The 19,827-nt window shown below is 40.9% G+C and overlaps 2 protein-coding genes across 14 annotated transcripts in view; one reads left to right on the forward strand and one right to left on the reverse strand.

Annotated features, from left to right (window-relative positions):
- CTBP1 (C-terminal binding protein 1) overlaps window positions 1–8,655 on the reverse strand; it is a 456,292-nt gene extending 447,637 nt beyond the window's left edge. For 2 of the 11 annotated variants that reach the window (XM_072619932.1, XM_072619941.1), the window contains exon 1: window positions 8,610–8,652. The gene's annotated coding sequence lies outside the window, so the exon portion shown is untranslated. Of the gene's footprint in view, window positions 1–5,010; window positions 5,324–8,462 lie in introns of those variants that run through there. The other 9 variants (XM_072619948.1, XM_072619940.1, XM_072619934.1 and 6 more) reach the window with 6 other exon arrangements.
- Window positions 8,656–9,172: 517 nt separating this feature from the next.
- MAEA (macrophage erythroblast attacher, E3 ubiquitin ligase) overlaps window positions 9,173–19,827 on the forward strand; it is a 128,256-nt gene continuing 117,601 nt past the window's right edge. Inside the window, exon 1 of one of the 3 annotated variants that reach the window (XM_072619956.1) lies at window positions 9,173–9,532. In XM_072619956.1, coding sequence (XP_072476057.1) covers window positions 9,464–9,532 — 69 coding nt within the window. In that variant the 5' untranslated portion in view covers window positions 9,173–9,463. Of the gene's footprint in view, window positions 9,533–12,164; window positions 12,260–19,827 lie in introns of those variants that run through there. The other 2 variants (XM_072619954.1, XM_072619957.1) reach the window with 2 other exon arrangements.

Here is a 19,827-nt window from a genome sequence, read left to right on the forward strand (position 1 = left end):
AGGCAACATATACATACATAGGCCCATACAAAATAGATGCAATAGTTTTGGAGTTAAGGCACAAACAGTTTCAGGGAAACAAGAAAGACTTTATGTAAATCAGTGATGTTTGAGTGAGTACATTTCAGGCATGGGGGATGGCCAGGGCAAAGACACTAAGACAGAAGATTGAAGTCATTTACGAAGAACAGCAAGAAGTTCAGTTATGAATAGGGGAGCATAATGTATAAGAAGGTTGGAAAGGTAGTCTGTGAATGATTTTAAATGTCAGAAGATTTTCATTTTGATCCTAGAGGATAACAGGGAGCCCCTGGAATTTATTGAGTAGAAGAATAACATGATCAGACAGGTACTTCAGGAAAATAACTTTTGACAGCTCTATGGAGGATAGATAAGAACAAGGAAGAAGCCTGAGGTAGAGAGACCAGGTAGGAAACCACTGCAATAATCTAGGTGAGAAGTGATATAGACGTGGAAGGTGGCTGTGTGAGTGATGAGAAAGGGATGGACATCGGAGACATTGTGGAAGTAGAAACAAGATTTAGTAATTGAATGGATATGGGGGGAGGGAGAATCAGGGATGCCAGCACATGCCCAAAAGGCACTCTCTCCTCCTTTCTGCCTCTAAAATCCCTAGTTTCCTTCAAAGCCCAGCAGTTCAAGAACCACCTTCCACATGATACCTCAGCTATTAATGCCTCCCTCAAAAGATTACCTTGTATTTACTGTGTATATCTATTTTGTAAATACTTCTATGGGTAAACATGTTCCTTAATAGGATATTAGCTCCCTGAGACAAGGATTGTTTCATTTTTTTTCTTGTCTTTATAACCCCAGTTACCTAATCAGTGCTCACAGTAGGCCTTAATATTTGCTGGCTGACTGACGTTTTAATCAATTTTACAAAACAAGATGAACATGTTGTTATTAATGTCTTTAAAACTAACTTGCCTAAAAAATGACAAATAGCAAACAAAGAGCTGCCCCTCTTTCCAAAGGCAGCATGGGGGTAACTGTAAGAAGAACAGAAAGGGCCACTCTACAATTCTGGCAAAGTCCTGTCAGTCTTCTGGTCTGAGTTTGCTTACCTAGAACACGAAAGAACATGACTGTCCTAGGACTGAGAGCTGAGGGGAAGTTTATATATTGCCTTGATTAACTCTAATTTTTACAAATAAGGAAATTTAGGCTCAGAGCCTGAAGAGGTTTGCCCAAGGTTCCTTTCAGCTCTAATATTCTTTGATTCTGGAAAAGGTCAACAATGCTCAACAATGGTGAATAAAAGACATTACAAATGGACAACTAAGTAACAAATTCGTATTTTGAATAAATTATGGAGTTTAAAATGACAAATAAAAGTGCCCCTAAGGTGTCCAGTTAAATAATATTCATTAAGAACATGAACTCAAACAGAAACTGAATGACCTCTGCAATTTCATCAAGTAAGTACATGGATGTATTTTTTTTTTTAAGGTTATAGCAGGGAACCATCAGGTTAAAGGCAAAGTAAAAAAAAAAATCAAATCAAGAAACCAATTTTACACTATCATTTTCAAACTTCTCCTGTCTAATTTTAATGTCCCACTGTTGTCATTCAAAAAGTATATTGACTATATACCAATTGATCCTAATTTGCAAAACTAAAGTAACTGTGGTAAAATGATCCCTTTGAAATACCAGCTCAAAAGTAAAGATCACATAAATGTTATCACTCCTTATGAAATTGTTTTAGATATTTCAATTAACCTTAAATAAAGTTTAAAGTGTCCCATTAGAGCACAGATTTGACCATAGCTACTACTCAAAAGGCTTTGTCAATGGAACTTAAGTTTTGGCAGGCCCTACACTGAGTTGGAAGGTTTAGATAGGCAATATATTTCACACCTGACAACTAGCATAGCTAAGTCCCAAGAGGCTCTTCACTAAATTGGATAATGAATTTTTCAACCAATTCTAAAAAATGGCCTACTAAGTGATAGAGGAGTTATGAACTGAACCACTGGAGGAAGTACTCACATGGATGAAATTGTAAATCTTTAAAGTATTATATTTTTCCTTAAATGTTTCTTTAATCTTTCCAACTGTGGATTGATATAAAAATTCTCCAAACAACATTTGGATGTGCAGCAAACTTATGTCCTATTCTGAGAACAAAATATAAAAGGTCATGCTGTGAAACAGCATAAAAGATATTTTGCTCTGAGTCTCTTTCCATTGGCTCAAAAAGGTTCTTATGTTAATACTGGTAAGAATCCTCTATTATCATGACTCTGTGTACCATCTAACCTACTTTTAAGACTGATAAATAAATGTTCCCATGTGACATTGTTGCTCCTTAATTTTTAATTAGAGCAGGCTTTAAAACATAATATATATTCCATGAGGAATCATACAATGTCAAAGCTAAAAGAGACCTTAGAGATTAGATTAGTCCAAGACCTTCATTTTAGAGATGAAGAATCTGACCCTCAAAGAAATCCAGTGAACTGGTCCAATACTACATGCTGTGGTTTAGAAATGTTAACTGAGGGTCTCATGGTAATCCTAATATCCCCTTCCTATAAAATCCCAAAGATAATATTGCACTTCCTGCTGATATATTCTTAAATGAAAAACACATCAACTTCATTTTAAACACATGTCCATATAAGTCTTGTCATTATGATGCCTGTCATATATTTGCATTAATGAAAGAGTAATTCTTTCAAGTTACCTTCACATATATAAAATATGTTACATATTCCACCTCCTCAGTTACTGCACTCATTATCACACAGAGGCTTGATTAAGAAGAAAGGCCCAAGAGCCCTAATTTTAACAGAAATTACCATCTCACCTCTGCTTAGATTCTTCCTATTTTCAAAAACTCTGCAGGGATTTTAAAAATAAATGGTATTATCCAGTGTCTGGATACACCTTTTTTCTACCTACTCCACACTCTTAATTTTGCCTATGCCCAACCCCAAAATGAAACTAAGTCATCCTAAACAATCTACTTCTTTAAAAAATACAACCATAAATTTGAGATTCTGAGACCTCACTATGACTCAAGTTAAATAAGTAAACTCACCCACAATATTCATTTCTAAATCTCTCTCTAGACTAGCAAAGCAGGAGGGTTTTTTAAGCTCTCCTAATAAGTTCAGCACTATACCCTATAAGTATGAGCTATATTGCTAATAATGTATTTTAACTAACTCCAGAACCAAAATTTCACTCACTGTAAAGGTTCTAGTACAAAATGGCTTTCTTAAAATTAACCTATTTATCACTCTAAGATGTACACTTTTTAAAAATCACTTTAGGAATTTTTATAGATATACATGGATACTGCCACCACAATATTTTATATGGTTTTCCTTACCCCAAAAGTGTTTTATTTGGGGGGGGAAGGAGAAGATAGGAAAACAGTAGATAAGTAGCTGCTATTACATAAAATGGATGACAAGGATTAGTTCTGTCATAGGATAGAATAGGAAAATTGAGGTTTATCTCTATCTTGGAAAGAGAGCAGCGGCTTTTTTTAAAATGATATACTACATATAAGAAAAGTGCTAATGGAGGAAATACAAATTACAACACTGTCACATTTAGAGGGGAGACGTAATTACAAAATGCTACCTTGTTTATAAAAGAATATTCCTTTTAAGAGGAACCATTCTGTGTGAGGAGCCAATTTCTGCCTCAATTCTGCCCCTCCTCTACAAGTCTGTTTGTTCAGTGTCAACACACTGAGTAAGCTTACAGGTCTCGTCCTCAATTTCCCAATTTCTCTCCAGATTCTTTGAATCAATCTAAAAAGAAAAACTCATATATGCCTGCTTTGTGGATGCTAAATAACTTTCCATCTCCAAACAGTTCACCTCTGGTCACTGAGTCATCTTTTAAGATTTAAGGTGAGGTGGGTTTTTTTTAGCCTTGTATAAATTGATTGATAGAACCACCACGAAAGCAGTATAAACATAGACTGTAGTGAATGTGGTTAATAGACACATTAAATTTCAATGCATGGCATCAAAAATGATATATGCTTCTGTCTATTACTTCTGTTCATTCATTGTTTCTCTGGTTTCATTAATTGTGCTAAGATATTTTCATTTCCTATAGTAATTTTCAATAAAAGGCATTTTTCTCATTAATTCTATTTTATGTCATATTTTTAAACAACAGAAGGCATGTAGCTCCAGAAAGCTGAACTCTAGACTTTCTGCTTCTTCGGGTAACCAATTTCGACTTCACAGAAGCTGTTCCAATATTAAAGGCACTCTGAGATGGCAGGAGTTTGCCTAGTAGCATTCATGGTATGTGACACAGCCTTTCCCATCAGCTTTCTTCTCCTGCTTCACAAGAATAAATACCAACAGCACCATCAAAGGGCTGACCAGAAATAACTGAACAGAACCAGCACGTCCACTCGGGACTATTTACATGAATAATCAAGTTACAAAAGGCACGTCTGTAAATTAGAGGCTAGGTAGTTAAAGCAGATGCTTCTTACGTGGCTCCCTTTGCCAACACCGTCAAGCGTTCGGCAAGAACTAAAGTATAAACATCTGCAACACCTCTCCGTTTTGTTAACATTCTTCCACACATTCTACTGTTAACTCCCCCAAAAAGGCAGATTAAGACTGTAAAAATAGCGAAATGGAGAACATCTGTGCAATAGCATCGCAAAGCGGAATGAAACCTGAATAAACAAAAACATGGCGAAAGTGGCCTGGGGTTGTTACACTGTCAGATCATTTTTCCAAGCCCAACATCAAGGCTTTTGTTACAACCAAAGCGGTCATTTGCATGGAGAACCAACAGGGTTTCTTCTTCAGCGTTTCCAGATCGTAACACACTCACTCCCCACCATCCACACAGACAAACCTCTCCTCCTGCAAACAAACAATACTGATAAACACACACCTATTCGCAACGACAGAATCTACAGACTCCCCCGAACACTCGGAACACCGAATAGTTTGCTGCTGCAGCGTAATTTTGGTATAAAAAGAACAGACAAACCTTGGGAGCGCTGCCCCAGCCGGAGTTCTCTCTCTCTCCCTCTGCTCTGCTGTTACTGACAAGATCAGGCTGAGATGAACAAGTCCATGCCACTCTACCAACCTGACTCCTCAGGTTTTCCTATACACTTCATCAGCTTTAAATTCACTGCAAACTTTTCCCAAAGTTAAAATAATGAATTAATAAAGAGCAAAGCAGGGATGGGGGGTGGAGGGGGGGAGGAAGAGGAAAAAAGAGGGGGAGGGGAAGAGGGAAAACAACCACAGCCTGGGCGATCACTAGAGCAGCTCCTTTCATGCTGCTGTATAGTTAGGGCTGTGTCAGCACTTTCACTCCAAACACCCCATTTTTAGGGTAAATAATGTTTGCAGGAAAATGGGCTTCTAACATGCATACCTAGCAGCATCCTTCATTTTAAAAAATAATTCCTTTTTAAAAAATTGATATTTGAGAAAAAAAGAAAACAGAGCATTCATGTTTTCTAGTATTCCCAACAACCAATACTACTGTTTTCCTAGCAAATGAATAAAACACCTTCTTTTAAAAATTTAAGTTCTACCATCCTTTCTGCTCACTTACAATGAAAACTTGTAAGGGTCTTTTAGAAACTGAGTTATCAGTGTTCAAAACTGCATGAATAAAAATTGTTTTAAACTTTAAAGCAAATGCACAGAAGAGGCAATGGTTTATAGTATAGAATGCTTAAGTAGTTTGTCCAAGAGAACTGCAGAACAGTTAGATTAGAGGTCATAAACTTCTTTCCCCACACTACTCCATCAATCTTTCTAGGAACGAAGAACTAGATTAGTCTTTGATGCTACAAAACTTGGTATTGCTACTGAGACCTCCAAAAGCTATGAGTAAATTGATTCTTTTTTTTTTTTTGATGAAAAATCTTTACTTTGGATGCCTGATTAATATGCAGAGAACCAAACAGTAAGGGTTCCCAGTATTTTACTCTTTAAACTTAAACTTAAAATACTGCCCCCCCAAAAGGGAAAGTTATACTATACCTCCAAATAAAACTAATTCCTTAATGTTAAAAAAAAAAAATTTAAGCTATATGGTCTCTCCAGTACAAAGTTCCCAGAAGTAACAGACCAGAGCTTAACTATTCCATGTCTTAGTTACAATGTGGCGATTAGCCTTAGTGTGGTATAAAGTTATCACTTCAACATCAAAGTGGGGTCTGCTGGTTTTCACTAACTCCTTTTTGATTTAAGCTCTAATTCCTAATAGAAAATTTTAAAAAATATTCTATGAGATCTGTAATCTAGAACTTATTTGTAGAATGCGTTTTCCCAAACCCCTTGATAAATCAAGAAAAGTTTCCGTTAAGTTTCAGATCACTTTCCACCCCACTAGATGCTATTACCTACAACTTCTGTGCAGTATATGCAGACTTAAAAAAAAAAATGTATGAGATGTGTATCTTCTCAAGTTTTAAAGCAATAGCTTATGAAGTTCCCAATTAAGTTGATGATCATTTTCATAAAAAGTGACAAATCAGCTGAAAGAAATTCAAGGCATCTTTAAAACTTGCTTTTCTTTATTTTGTAATCCAATTAATTTTCAATACAGCAGCAGTTTAACAACATAACACTAAATTAAAGAAAATAATTTACCATTTCATACTGGATGCCAACTACCCAAAAAGATAAATTTTGAACCAACCATTAAACAAATATCTTATCTATAAATTAATTTAAAATGCTCAATCCTTTTCTCTTAGTTTTAATAGGAAATCAGACTTCCTAACCTCAGATGAGAAACTCAGGCTAAGAAGCTTTCCATGAAATCATTCCAAGCCAACAATTGTAACCTTAAACCGATGACATGCTTACAATGCACAGACTATATAAATATTTATACATGCTACCAAGAAGGGTAAATCAGTTGACATTCAGCAATTAAAGCTGCCTCTCTGAAGTTGCAATACTTAAAGGTTAAAGATTAGACATGCTCCCTCTTGTGTTAAACTAAGAATGCATGCTGTTTTCTCTGACATGCCAGTGCCACAGCCATCTGTTCCATTAAGTAAACCCTTTAAACTTTGGCTACTCATTCTCCCACCAAATCTTCCAGTTTAAAAGTAAATTAACTTTGCGCCCTGTACTGTGTATACACTGCCTTATTGGGGGACGGGATCAGCAATATCATAGTTATTATTTACCGCATAACACCCAAAATTGCATTGTTCACAATGAAATCCTTAGCGCCAAACATAAACAAAGTGCCAGGAAGATAAGGCTTGCCTTCAGTTCTCATGGATAATAATTCATATACTGAACAAATCCTGTCTCTCAAGTAACAGAAACCTGACCGTTGGGAACCAGAAAAACCTCCCTGGCCGGGTCAGACTTCCAACAATCCTTCCCGAAGGGCTCCCACGAGGCCAAGGATCCCTTTTATAGTCTCCACCAAATGAAGGGGACACGTTTTTGGAGGCGCTGGGGGCACGAAGTGGCGATCAGACAGGGTTTCTGAAGCTTCGAGTTTTGACAGACGGGGGAGGGCAGGAGTTCAGAGGGCATAAAGAGACATTTTGGCGAAGAGAATCAAGAAATGCGCTTAGTGACAACGCGGGGTGGCCGCCGCCTCCAAGACGCGAGCAGGTTGGGGGGTTAACCGCACCGTCGCCGCTCCCCGCCCCCCGTCCTTAGTGCGAAGGGGAGAAGAAGCCTCCGCAGCCGGCTCGGCCGGCGCAGCCCCAGCCCGGGTCAAGTCCCGGAGCGGGGTGGGAGGGGAAGCCACCTCTGGATTCCGGAGGGGGGTCTCCCTCCCCCCGAGGCCCGTCCCGCACCGGCTGCGCCCCCGAGGGGGAAGCGGGAGCAGCGGCTCCGGAGCTGGGCCGGGGGAAGGGAGAGCCCCAGCCCCGGCCGAGCGCTTGGGAAACCCGCCGGCCTGGTTCCCGGGACGGGGAGAGGCAGAGACGCATTCTTATTAAGAACGGGGAGGGGCTGGACGGCCGCAGAGAAGGAAGCCGCTGGGCCCCGAAGTTTTCCGAGAGTTGTCGGGCCACCCCCGGGAGTGCACGAGGACATTCCTAGACGGCCCGGCCCGCCTCCGAGCAGAGATCCCTCCGCCCCTCTCCTGCACGCGGAGGGAGCCCAAGAGCAGCTCGCTCCGCCGACCCAGAGCGCGCCCGGGGTGGGGGTGGGAGAGAAAACGGGAGCGCGCGGCGCGGGAGGGGGCTGGGGGCGGGGCCGAGCAGCGGTTGGGGCGGTTAGAACATTAGGAACGTCTCGGCAGTAGGGCCGCCCACTCCGGAGCCGGGACTGGGGGGCCTGCCCACCCCCGTACCCTCCCACCTTCCTGCGCCCAGATCCCAGGCCCGCCTCCCTTCCTGGGTCCTGGCTGCTCTGCCTTTCCCCCCACCTCGGCGGCTGCCCGCACCCGCGTGGGAGGCACAGAGGAGGGAAAGGAGCAGGGGCAAGGGAAGGGGAACTCACTGGGTTCTGAGGAGGGGGTCTCAGCAGGGTTAACCCTGTTCCCGCCACCAGCGTCGCTGCCTCCTGTGTGTTCAATTCACTCCCCTCCTCGACACCCCCACCCAGCTTCCACACCCCCTTCGCCCCTCCCCCACCCAAGCAACTTACTATCTCCCCGAACACCGCAAAACTCCTCAAACTCCCCACCCCCTCCGGACACGCCCCCTCTCCCTACCCACCCCTGTGCCCCCTTGCTCCCGCCTCCGCCATAGTCCGCTCGTTTGGTTTGCTGAGGAAGCTGTCAATCAAGGAGAGCTTTCTCTCCTTATTGGGTCGAGAGCCTGCCAGTACATTCCAGAAGTTCCTGGTTTCCCACCCCGAAAAGTGGTCCTGCATAGGGGCGTCCCTGATTGGCCCCCATGACCATCTAAGGCTCGGAGGGCGTCTTCAGTAGCCCAAGCAATTTTATACACTCGTTTGTGAAGCTAGAAGCACCTTTCGTCAGGGTCTCCATGTTTAGAATAAAATTTGTCATTGACCGCAGCCCCTAGCCATTAAATATGTGGGAAATGGAAACGTCAATCAGTCTACCTGGCTGGCCCCGCCTATCACGTCAGAGTCAGAAGGAAACTAGGTCCCTGATTGGCCCCTGGGCGACCCCGGGCCAATTGGGAATCATCACTGTAGCCCTGGCGTCTCAAAAACGAAATACGCCTTCCTCCTTTCTTTTCGGTCCAGTAAAAAACGTCTTCATAGCCTACGCTTTCCTATGATTGGAAGAGAATCATGAAAGGAGGGAGTTGATTGGACTATCCCGTCGTCCTTTCACGCATCCCTGCCCAGAGCTGTGCGTTCTTCCGCCACCACAGGCGGTTGGGCGGAAGCGATTGGCTAAAACGCCTGCTCCCTCCCGGTAATGGGTGGAGGCGAGGTGGGAGGGAAAGGAGAGCTGTCTGTTACCCGTCATGCACCGCGCCCCGGAGGTGGCTCCCTTTGGTCTGTAATGTTTTGGCCAATCCAAAATGGCGGTGCAGGAATCAGCTGCTCAGCTTTCCATGACCCTGAAGGTGCAAGAGTATCCAACCCTCAAGGTGGGTGCCGAGGGACCCGCCTAAGGGGAAAAAACGCTCCGCCGCCCCCCTGCAGGAGGAAGACTGGCTAGCCAGGGGCCACACCACGGCGCCACCCGGAGCGGGTGGGGACTCGCCTCCCCCACTGGAGCGGAGGGCGCGGGGTCTGTCCACGCCCCCGGCGGCCCGGGCTGGGGCGGGGACGGCGAGCGCGGGCTCGGGGCCGGGGACCCTCTAGCCAGGGGGGGGGCCGGGAGGATGGCGCCCTGGCTGGGGCGGAGGGTGGGGGGTTGGGGTGGGGTGATGTGGTGGGGGTGACCGCCCAGTCATTGCGGGGAGAGGGGGAGGGGGACCACTGGGGGCTTCCCCGCCCCGTCTGGGAAGGGTTAATGGGGTGAGGGGCACCAGGGGAGGAAATGAATCTGGACGGCCCCCCACCTGCCTCCGGGATGCCCTGTCTTTTTACTTAAAATAATGACCCAGAGGCCCTTGTAGGGGGGAGTACGGGGCTGAGGAGCGAGCGTCCGCGGATCCCGAGCCTTCCTGGGGCTAACACCGCCCAGAGACGTGTAGGATCGCGCATCTCGGGGGTCATCCAGCCCAGCCCCCTCCCTTTTGCAGACAAGGAAACTGAGGTCCGGGGAGGGGAGGGGAGTTACCCACTGAGCAGCATTTGAACCCAAGGCGTAGTGGCTCTTACTTCGATCTTGGAAGGAGCCTTAGAGGTCATCCAGTCCGACTCTTTCATTTTACAGATGGGGAAAGGAGATGGCTATCACACAGGTATTAAATTACTAGGCTGGGATTTGAATCCAGGTCCTTTGACCCCCAATTTAGCTTGCTTTCTTCCACTCACTGTACTTGGCTGCCTCACCCAGTCCTGAGGGAGAATAAATCGTCGGGTTTAGACCTAGAAGGGGCCTTAGAGGTCGTCCAACTCCCTCATTTTACGAAGGAGAAAACTGAGGTTTGGAGAAAGGAAGAGACCCAAGGTTATACTGTAATTAGACCAAGGAATTTTCACCAAATGTTCTGATTTCAAATGTAGGACATTTTAGGTTACACCACAACTGGCTAAGAATGATTTGTGGGAGGTGGGGAAGGAAGTCACTTGGAAAGTAAAGGGAAGATTGTTCTGTTGAGGTTGTGTTTAGAGCCCCAGCTGTTTCCAAGTAAGTATCACATGACAAGGTGATGAGTTCTAGCTGAATTCTTGGGGTAAACTAATGGAAAAAGAATCCTAAAACGGGGGAGGGAGGGACGTCTTTTACAGATTTCATGACTATCCTGTATGCTCCTTGTCACTCATAAGATCATTTATTCTCCTCCAGTTGAAGCATTGTTTAAATCATTCATTCCTTTAAGAAACATTTATTGAATATTATCTGTATAGGACACTATGCTCTGTCCTGGAGGAGATAAAAATTGTAGATAAGACAGTCCCTATTCTCATGTTACAGTTTCTTAGGATTTGATAAGGCACACGCACAGATAATCATATTTCAGTGACATCTAATTTCATCTCCTTTGATAGCAACCCTTCTGTGATTTAGTAGAAAGTCTTCAAGACTTTTAGTGACCAGAAATCTATCACCACGCAGACATTCTGGTGATGAGCTTCTCTATATTATGCTGCCCATCACTAGACCCATAAAGTCTGTCTTATAGATACCTATAAGGTATATAAATATATCTATATTTAGATAGTTCTGTGATTACTTAAGATTTTTTGTTCATGGCATTTAATTTCCCACTTTAGTGCCTTTGTACTGGTAGTCCCCCTATATCTGGAATGCACACTTCTTCGTACCTTTCTTTTAGAATACCCAGTTTCTTCTAAGTGATGACACTTGCTCAGTTGTTAGTGCCTTTTATGTCTTGAAATTATTTTTGCATTACTTTGTATGTACCCTGTATTTGAAAACTTGTACATATTGTATCTACTTTTTTCCAATGGCTTGTCAACTGCTTAAGGGCAGGGACTATTTTTCTTTCCGTTTTTGTATATGCAACACCTAATGAGGTGCCTTATACTAGTGAATCTTTAATAAACATTTGTTGGATGAAAGGGATTTAAAGTTGAAAAGAACTTTAAAGACCATCTTGTGTACCTCCTCATTTTACAGATGGGGAAACTTAAGTTTAGAGGGAAATGATCCTCCCAGGGTAACACAGAGAATGGTTCTCCTTTGAATTCAAGATCAGTTGAACACAAATTAAAGTTGTATGACACTCTCCATTCAATGAATAGCTCTGTGACCTTGTATAAATCACCTACAGTACATACCATTATCATTAACTTCTCTTAATAAGAGGAAACAAATTTATTTCTTAATATATTTGCACCACACATATATAACATACCTTTGATCATTAATAAGTAGAGTGCAGTATCCAAGACCTTTTGGATCCAACTCTTAAAATTTCAAGGTCATGATAACTATTAGAAATATATTTAAATGGCTTTTTGTTTTGAAGATCAGCATAGTGAAGAAAAAAGAACACATCTGGAGTCATCGGATCTAGGTCTAAATTCCCACCCTTCTACTTCCCACCTGTGTGACTTTGAGCAAGCTCTTTCACTGGAGCCTCAATTTCCTCATCTGTAAAATGAAAGGTTTGAACTAGCTGTGCTCTAAAGTCTCTTGCAGCTCTGAATTAACCAATCAGCAGAAGTAATGGATTCAGTTCCTGGCAGGCCACAACTTTGTTGCTTTCCAGAAGAGCAGGCTGCACTCCTTAATCCTGGTGAGCCATTAAGCTAGTTATAAGCACCACCGAATGAGAGTGTTTATGAATTACAGTGACTCTGTCTACCCTTTTGGAAATCATTTAGAGGATTATCTGCATAATGTCAGTATTGGAAAGATAGCACACTCATGGGATTCTAATAAATAACACACATTTGAGTATCTGTGAAGAAGATAGATAAGAAATAGAACCACATCTGTGTTCCACAAACTGTAGGTGAAATGATGCAAATGTGGAAGATTAGTGTCTCTTTTAGGCCAAATTATCATAGGTGATTATCATAGAAAAAGAAAAGAGTGTGCTATGGCTTTACATAGTGACAGATTTGAAATAAGCCAGGAAGAAATATGAAAGGGAGGAAGAACGCTAAATTCTTGATTCTCGATGACTGTTTTTATTTACTGACAATAAAAGGGGTTGAAATCATAGCTTTTCTCAGTTTTTGGCTTAGGAGCACTATCTACACTCGAGTCACTGAATAAAGAAATTGCCATGAAGAAAAAACTTCCCTCTTTTTGTGGCATAATTTAATGGAAAGTAAACAGAAAGGAAATTAGTTTCCCCAAAAGGAGGCACATTGATAGGTATTTGTTACTTAATAATTCAAAACGTGTCATTTGAATCAAAGATCTATTCAACATTCTTTGATTAAATAGTAACTAATAGCTAACAAGAGAGGATTGTAATCCCTTGTAAAATAGGTTTGTCAGGTGCAGACTAATTTTGGTTGTTCATTTTGTTTATTAAAAAAAAAAATCTACCATCATGATAAATTGAACTTCCCCTATTTTATCTCTTCTTTGTGTATATCATATATGATTCCTTCCTTCTTGACATTTAGGTGATCGTGCATGCCATGTGGTAAGTAAGAATGTTTGTTGATAGATTTCTTAGAATACTTTTGAGAATGATGCACAGTCAAGTAGAGCATCAGTGGGGTGCTCCAAGGAGCAGTTAGGATGGCAAAGTAAAGAACAGGATGGAGGGCAGAGAACAGAGTGGAGTTGCAAAAACAGGTGTTTCTATAACTTGATAGAAAGAGCAGTCAGATGCTCAGGATGAAACTTCTGTCTTGGCTATAGCTTCTCTCTACATGAGATCATAAGATGTACAGAAAAAATCTAAAGAAGAGAATGTGGTGGAAGTTGTGGTTGTGGAAGGTTTGAGTTGAGTTTTGCTGTCTTCATGCTCTTTCCTTTTCCCTCCCCAGTAACAGCATCTAGAGAGGTTTCCCAAGACAAGCAAAGGAAACAGCAAATAATGGAGATATGTATAATTTGTTAATTATTACTTTGTGATAACATTGTGTGGTGGGAATTTGCCTTTGGTAAAAATGAATTTCTGCAAGGCTGAATTTGCATGGTGTAATATTGTTACTATTCAAGAAGGTCATGAGTTAAAATTGTTAATAACTTATCATCATAGTTTTTGGCACAGAACTTTTGATTGATTTAAGAAAATTAAAATCATAATTTTTGTCACAGAAATTTTGACACAAGTATTTCATGACTGATTTAAGGAGATTAATGTGGTATTGCAGAAGGTACATTGAGTTCCTGGTGTTTGTGATTGGCTCCGCAGTTTACTAGCTGTGTGATGCTTCTGAAAGAGGGCCCTTGCAGCTCAAAAGAGTCCATCTTGGGCAGGTCACTTCATGTCACTGGGCCTCAGTTTCCTAGTTAATTCAGCAATGATTTATTAAGCACTTATTATGTTGTGGTGTTAAAAAATAACACAGGCACTGTCCTTCAGTTTTTATTCTACAGGGTAGAAACAACATGTATACAAAAAAGTACATACAAAATACATCAAAAGCATTTTGAGGAGGGGAGAGCACTAAAAACTTGGGGAATCCAGGAAGTCCTTTCTATAGGAGGTGAGCTGGAGGCAAGCCTTGAAGGGAGCTATGGATCCCAAGAGATAGAGGAAAATGATCTGTGTATGGCAAGAAAACCTGTGTGAAAGCCTCAAACGGAGATGGAATATTTTGTACTAGGGACAACAGAAATAGGCTTCTGGTCTGCTCAGTAGGTAGAGGACCGGGCCAAGAGTCAGGAAAACCTGAGTTCAAATCCAGGTCAGATACCAGCTAAATGTGTGACATTAGGCAAGTCACTCAATCTCTATTTTCTTGCTTTCTCTACTGTAAAATGGAATAATAGCAGCACCTGCCTCCCAGTGGTGTGGGGATCAAATGAGATATTTGTAAAGCACTTAGCACTGATGCTTATATAGGCCCTATATAAATGCTTATTCCCTTCCTTCTCTTTGACTGAAATGTTGAGTGTGTCAGGGGAATAGTGTAAAATCAGTCTAGAAAGGGGTATTGATGCTAGATTATGAATACTGAAGTAAGTTAATCTTACAAGGAATGTTGATCAAAGAGTAACTCCCAGAAAAATATAGTGACAACCATTAATTTGTAATAAAATTATTTGGCAGATAAAATTGAAAAATAATCTACAAGGAGTCAGACCCATGGCTGGCCTGCCCAGTGTTCTGTTTTTCCCCAGTGGCACCAAGGGATGCTTTGGAAGTAGGTGTTTGTCCTCCATAAGGTAACCCTAAGGAGGTAGTAAAGGAAAGGGTGAACTGGGAAAGGCAGAAAGAAATGTAATTTGTACAGTGCTTTTTGTGCCAATCTTTGTGAGATTTGAATGAGTCCGCACTCTTTCTATCCATACCATTCATGGTTGAATTAATTTTGATCAACCAAGTGAGAAGGGACAATCCTCTCACTTTTCAGATCCTTCATACTGGAGCATACTAATCTGGTGTGTCTCTATAAGGACATTATATTTGTTTAAAAGTTTGATTTTACTCTGTCCAAATAGGTTTGCAAGTATGTATATGTAAGTATTTATATCTAGGTATGTAAGTTTGTAGGCAGGATGTTAGATTAGATCTATAGTTACCCAAGAGTGCCACCTCAAAGTTGTTTTGGCTACGTGTACCAGGAATTGTACAGAATTTGTATTTGTAATTTTCCACCAGTATGCCTGGTTCCTCAAAAAATAACACTGTTCTGTGAGCAGAAAAAAATTGGAGGACCATTAGATGTGATATTCACCAAGGTTCCTCCTAGCGATAAAATGTAGTGATTCTATGATTTTTTAAATTTGATGTCCTCATCTTTTGACAACACAGATATCAATATTTATTCCCTTTATTAACCCTGTGGATACTTTGAATCCTCGTGTCTCATAAAATGGCAGTAGAATAAGGTACATCTTTTTAATCATTAATGAAGCACCATGCAAATGTTCTTTTAGTAGTGACCAGAAATACCTAAATTTCTCATGTCTCTATGCATATTTTTACAAAATCATGCAAATTAAGTTTCATAATTACATAGGAAATTGAAGTTTTATAAGAATAAACATAGCTTCTTGCTTCTGATTCATTTCCTTTATATGATTTTTGGCACAATTTCATATTGTTTGGAGAAAAAAATATAATTTCCATATAAGCCTCAACCCCTTTTTCCCCCAAGGCTGAAGTATAAAGTATTTTAGTATGCTGGTGGCATGGCTCAAGTTTAGGGGGAAAGTATTGTTTTAAACCTCTATTACTGAGAAGTCCAAGTCATGTGTAGAAACATTTCATGTGGTTGTCATATAAACAAATTAGATTTGAACATTTACCAAATTGGGAAAACTAAAATCAGAGGCACCATGGTAAAGTTAGAATGACATACAAAAATCTGGGAGACCTCTGTTCAATGCTCCTGCAGTCACTAGCTGTGTGTATGGTAGAGGGAGGTCATCTAATTAATGTCTTTGAAAGTCACATAACTATCTACTAAGTCATGGAAGAGCTGTGATGGATGGGGGAGGGAGTACCCCTCACCCATAAAATTGCACGTCTGATATAGTGGTAATAATGAGTTAGTTTGGAGGTGAGGCTTTAGTACCTTAGTAATTATTAGGACTTGGAGGACATTGTACATTTTTCAAGAAAAAAGTAGTTGCATGATTCTAAATGGTGAGGAAAAGACAAGGAGCAAGGAGTAAGGTAGAATAACCAGGTGGAACATTAGATCCCATATTCTTTTGCTAATGAATTTTAGGGAAGCAAGTAAACTGTGGAGGAAATGGTGAGATGTAGCAAGAACAAAGAAACTTCAAACTATAAAAATGATACCTGGATGCCAAGATGAAGAATGATTGATTATGCTCTTAAATCTAACAAGTAGCTTAGAGTTTGAGAAGTCTTTTATGTAGTCTAGTTTGTAGTGGGGGCTTAATGGCAAAGATGGAATTAGAGACTGATTTGGTGAAAGAGGCCAGTGGCAGAACAACTTAGGAAGCCTTCATTTTGAATAAAAGCATCGTATACCATTGCTCTTCTTCTGGGCTCCAAGTGCTTTATATATACACATATTTCTATGCTTTTAGCTCACTCTGAGGCAGGTTAGAAATGAATAATTTTGTACCCATTTTAAAATATGAAAACTGAGTCAAGAAACACCTATGGTTAATTTTTGAATTCTAGCCTTGTGTTTGCCATTATTCTATATTGACTCCAATTAAGCACCTACAAATTGAACTTTCAGCACCATAACATGCTAATCCATGTAGCTCTACATATTAAGGATGTCAAGTTATAGAAGAGGTTATCATGGGGGGCCGAGATCCTTGGGGGAGGGGAACCAGATTGTTTTCTGTTTTCTATTCCTCTCATCATTGAAGACAATCAGTAAATAAGATGAGGTTATATTCTAATGGAGTCTGTTAATCTTTATGTGATGCATTCTTTATCTTCTATCCTGGTCTCCATCATTTGAACACACTGCAGGTTGTATCTTCTCATGACTTCTAGGTAATTAGCATTAATAGGTACTCAGTATTTTGCAAGATCCTCTGACTAGCCCGGAGTGCAATAGGATTACTGCCTGCCTCGTTTCAGAGACTTCGTTCATGCAGTCTTTTATACATCTGATGAAGCTTTTTCACACAAAATGTATTTTAATGCTATGTTCATTCTTGCACACAGTGTTCCAAAAGTCTTTGTGCAGTTTTGAGCTACTAATGGGGCCCAGTAGGTAGAGGTTTTCCTGCGTTCAGATCTGGCCTCAGACACTTACTAGCTGTTTGACCCCAGGCAAGTCACTTCACCTTGTTTGCCCCTATTTCCTCATGTGTAACATCAGCTGAAGAAAAATGACAAACCACTTCAGTATCTGTTAAGAAAACTCCAAAAAGGGTCACAAAGAGTTGGACATGATTGAAAAACAAATGAACAACAACAAAGTTATTAAAGCTTAAAACTGCACAAAGACTCTTGGGACATCCTCTGCAGTTTTGTTTTAAACTGGAGTATAAGACTTGTATTTATTCCTATTAAATATCATTATTTTAGTTTCATCTTATTTCTCCAGTCTATTGAGATGTCTTTGGCTCTTGATTCTATCATCTAGTATATAAGCATACCTTCCCAGATTATGTCATCCACTAATTTAATACACACACCATTAAGCCATTTTCGTTGAGATGTCAGTGTTGTCTTGTGGTTTGGTTTGGTTCTTTGCTTTGTCTCCTCAACTAGATTGGAAACTCCTTGAGGATAGAGGCCAACTCTTATTTTGAGTTTTGGGAGTTTTTTGAGGTGGTGTTTTGTTTTGTTTTTTGTCATTCCTTCTGTCTACAATGCTAATCATATACTAGGGTCTCAATAAATGTTCATTGAAAAGGATGATGGCTTGGTTGCTGGTCTGAGTCATCACCTGACTTAACAATTTTTACTTATGTTATTTTCAAACAAACTGAAGCTCAGTGTATTTAAGCAGAGGCTGAGTGACAGTATATGAGGGGGCTATAATTGAGAATTATATTAATTCATTGTGACAGTAATTGGACTAGCTGGTCTTTGAGGACATTTCTATCTTAGAGGATTCCATGAAATGTTTCTTCTTTACATACTATATTTAGAATTGTACCAGGCACCTGCTGTTCTACAGAGAGGTAAAAAGCACAGTCCTTGCCCTGTAGATACTTAGAGTCTTATTGGGAGAGGCAAGAAAGACATGAAGATTTTAAGTAATGAGAATGCTAATAAACATTATATGAAGATGTGAAGCATGGAGGTTAAAATAAAACATATGGGTGTTGAGCTGATTGATCTTCCTACCTATCGAGAGCAAAGGATTAATGGGAATAAATTTAGAAATGGAGGTTGAGCCTTCATTTGAGACAAGCTTTGATAGAGTGGGAGCAGCTTTTAAGGTTTCTCTGAACAAGGTCTCATCATGCTGAAAGCAGTATTACAACCACAACTAATCAAGGGATAGTGTTACATGGTGGGGAAACATTGTAGATGCAAAGACTGATTTATGATCCATTGAAACAATGTTGATAAAAGCCTGAGTTAGGATGGAATCCCTGAGAATGAAGGTCTTGAGAGGGAGGAATTTGGGGATGGAGAGATGTACTGATCTAGAGCGATAATTGACAAGATTTGGCAGCAGTTTGCCTATGGAGCAACTGTCCTTCCAGCCCACCACTCCCTCAGCTGCCAAAGTGACCTTCCCAAGGAGGAACAAACCTGAGCATGTTGGATAGAGCCTGGAGTCAGGAAGAACTGAGTGCAAATCCAGCCTCAGATATTTAATAGCTGTGTGAAACTGAATAATTCACTTAGCCACTGCTTGCCTCAGTTTCCTCAACTGTAAAATGAGGATAGTAATTAGCACCTACCTCAAGGTTGAGGTGAGCACTTAGCACAGTGCCTGGCACATAGTAAGTGATCTATAGATGTTCGTCATCATCATCATCTTCATTATTATTGCCTTGCTTAAGAACCTGCAGTAAAGGCTCTCTCCTGCCTGCCTCCAAACTCCTCTTCAAGAACTTCAGGGAACTCCTGCCAAACTGAACTGACTATACAGTGTTCCTCGAACTCAGGAAAAAGCTTTGTCTCCAAAGATCAGGGAGGACAGAGGGGTCAACAGTATTAAAAGCTAGAAGCAGAGCCAGAAGTCAGAGCAGATCATAGCATCAAAGATGGAGAAACGGCCTTTGTATTTAAAAATTAAGAGATCATTGGTAACCTTGGAAAACTGTTTCAGTCAAGTTGTCAACAGAAATCTAGATTGTAAGAAACTGAGAAGTGAGTGGTTCATGGGAAAATGGAGATTGCAAACAATGATGATTCTTCCAAGAAGTTTGGGAGTAAACGGAAAATGGGAGGGCGATAGTTTGAAAGTTTGTCGGGGTCAGATCAGGGTGTTTTTATTTGTTTTGTTTTAAGGCTTGTGAGCATTTTTGTAAGCAGCGAAAAAGGCAGGAGCTTGGGAAAAGTTGAAGATGATAGTGAGAAAGGGGGTGACAAATTAAAGCAAGCTCCTTAGGGACACTGGAGAGGATGAGACAGGGAACCAATAAAGTTGGCCTGAGCAAGAAGAACTACTTTTTCCTTCAACAGTCTCATTTTACATATAAGAAATCTGAAGCCAAGGAAGGTTAAGTGACTTGTCCAAGGTCACACAAATAGTAAGCCTGGAGTGTCAGGATTTGAGCCCTAGTCATCTGAACCCAGAGTCAGTGATGTTAGCAACAAGATTAAAA

This window comes from Notamacropus eugenii, chromosome 6 (assembly GCF_028372415.1).
Source record: "Notamacropus eugenii isolate mMacEug1 chromosome 6, mMacEug1.pri_v2, whole genome shotgun sequence".
In the NCBI taxonomy this organism is placed as follows: Eukaryota; Metazoa; Chordata; class Mammalia; order Diprotodontia; family Macropodidae; genus Notamacropus; species Notamacropus eugenii.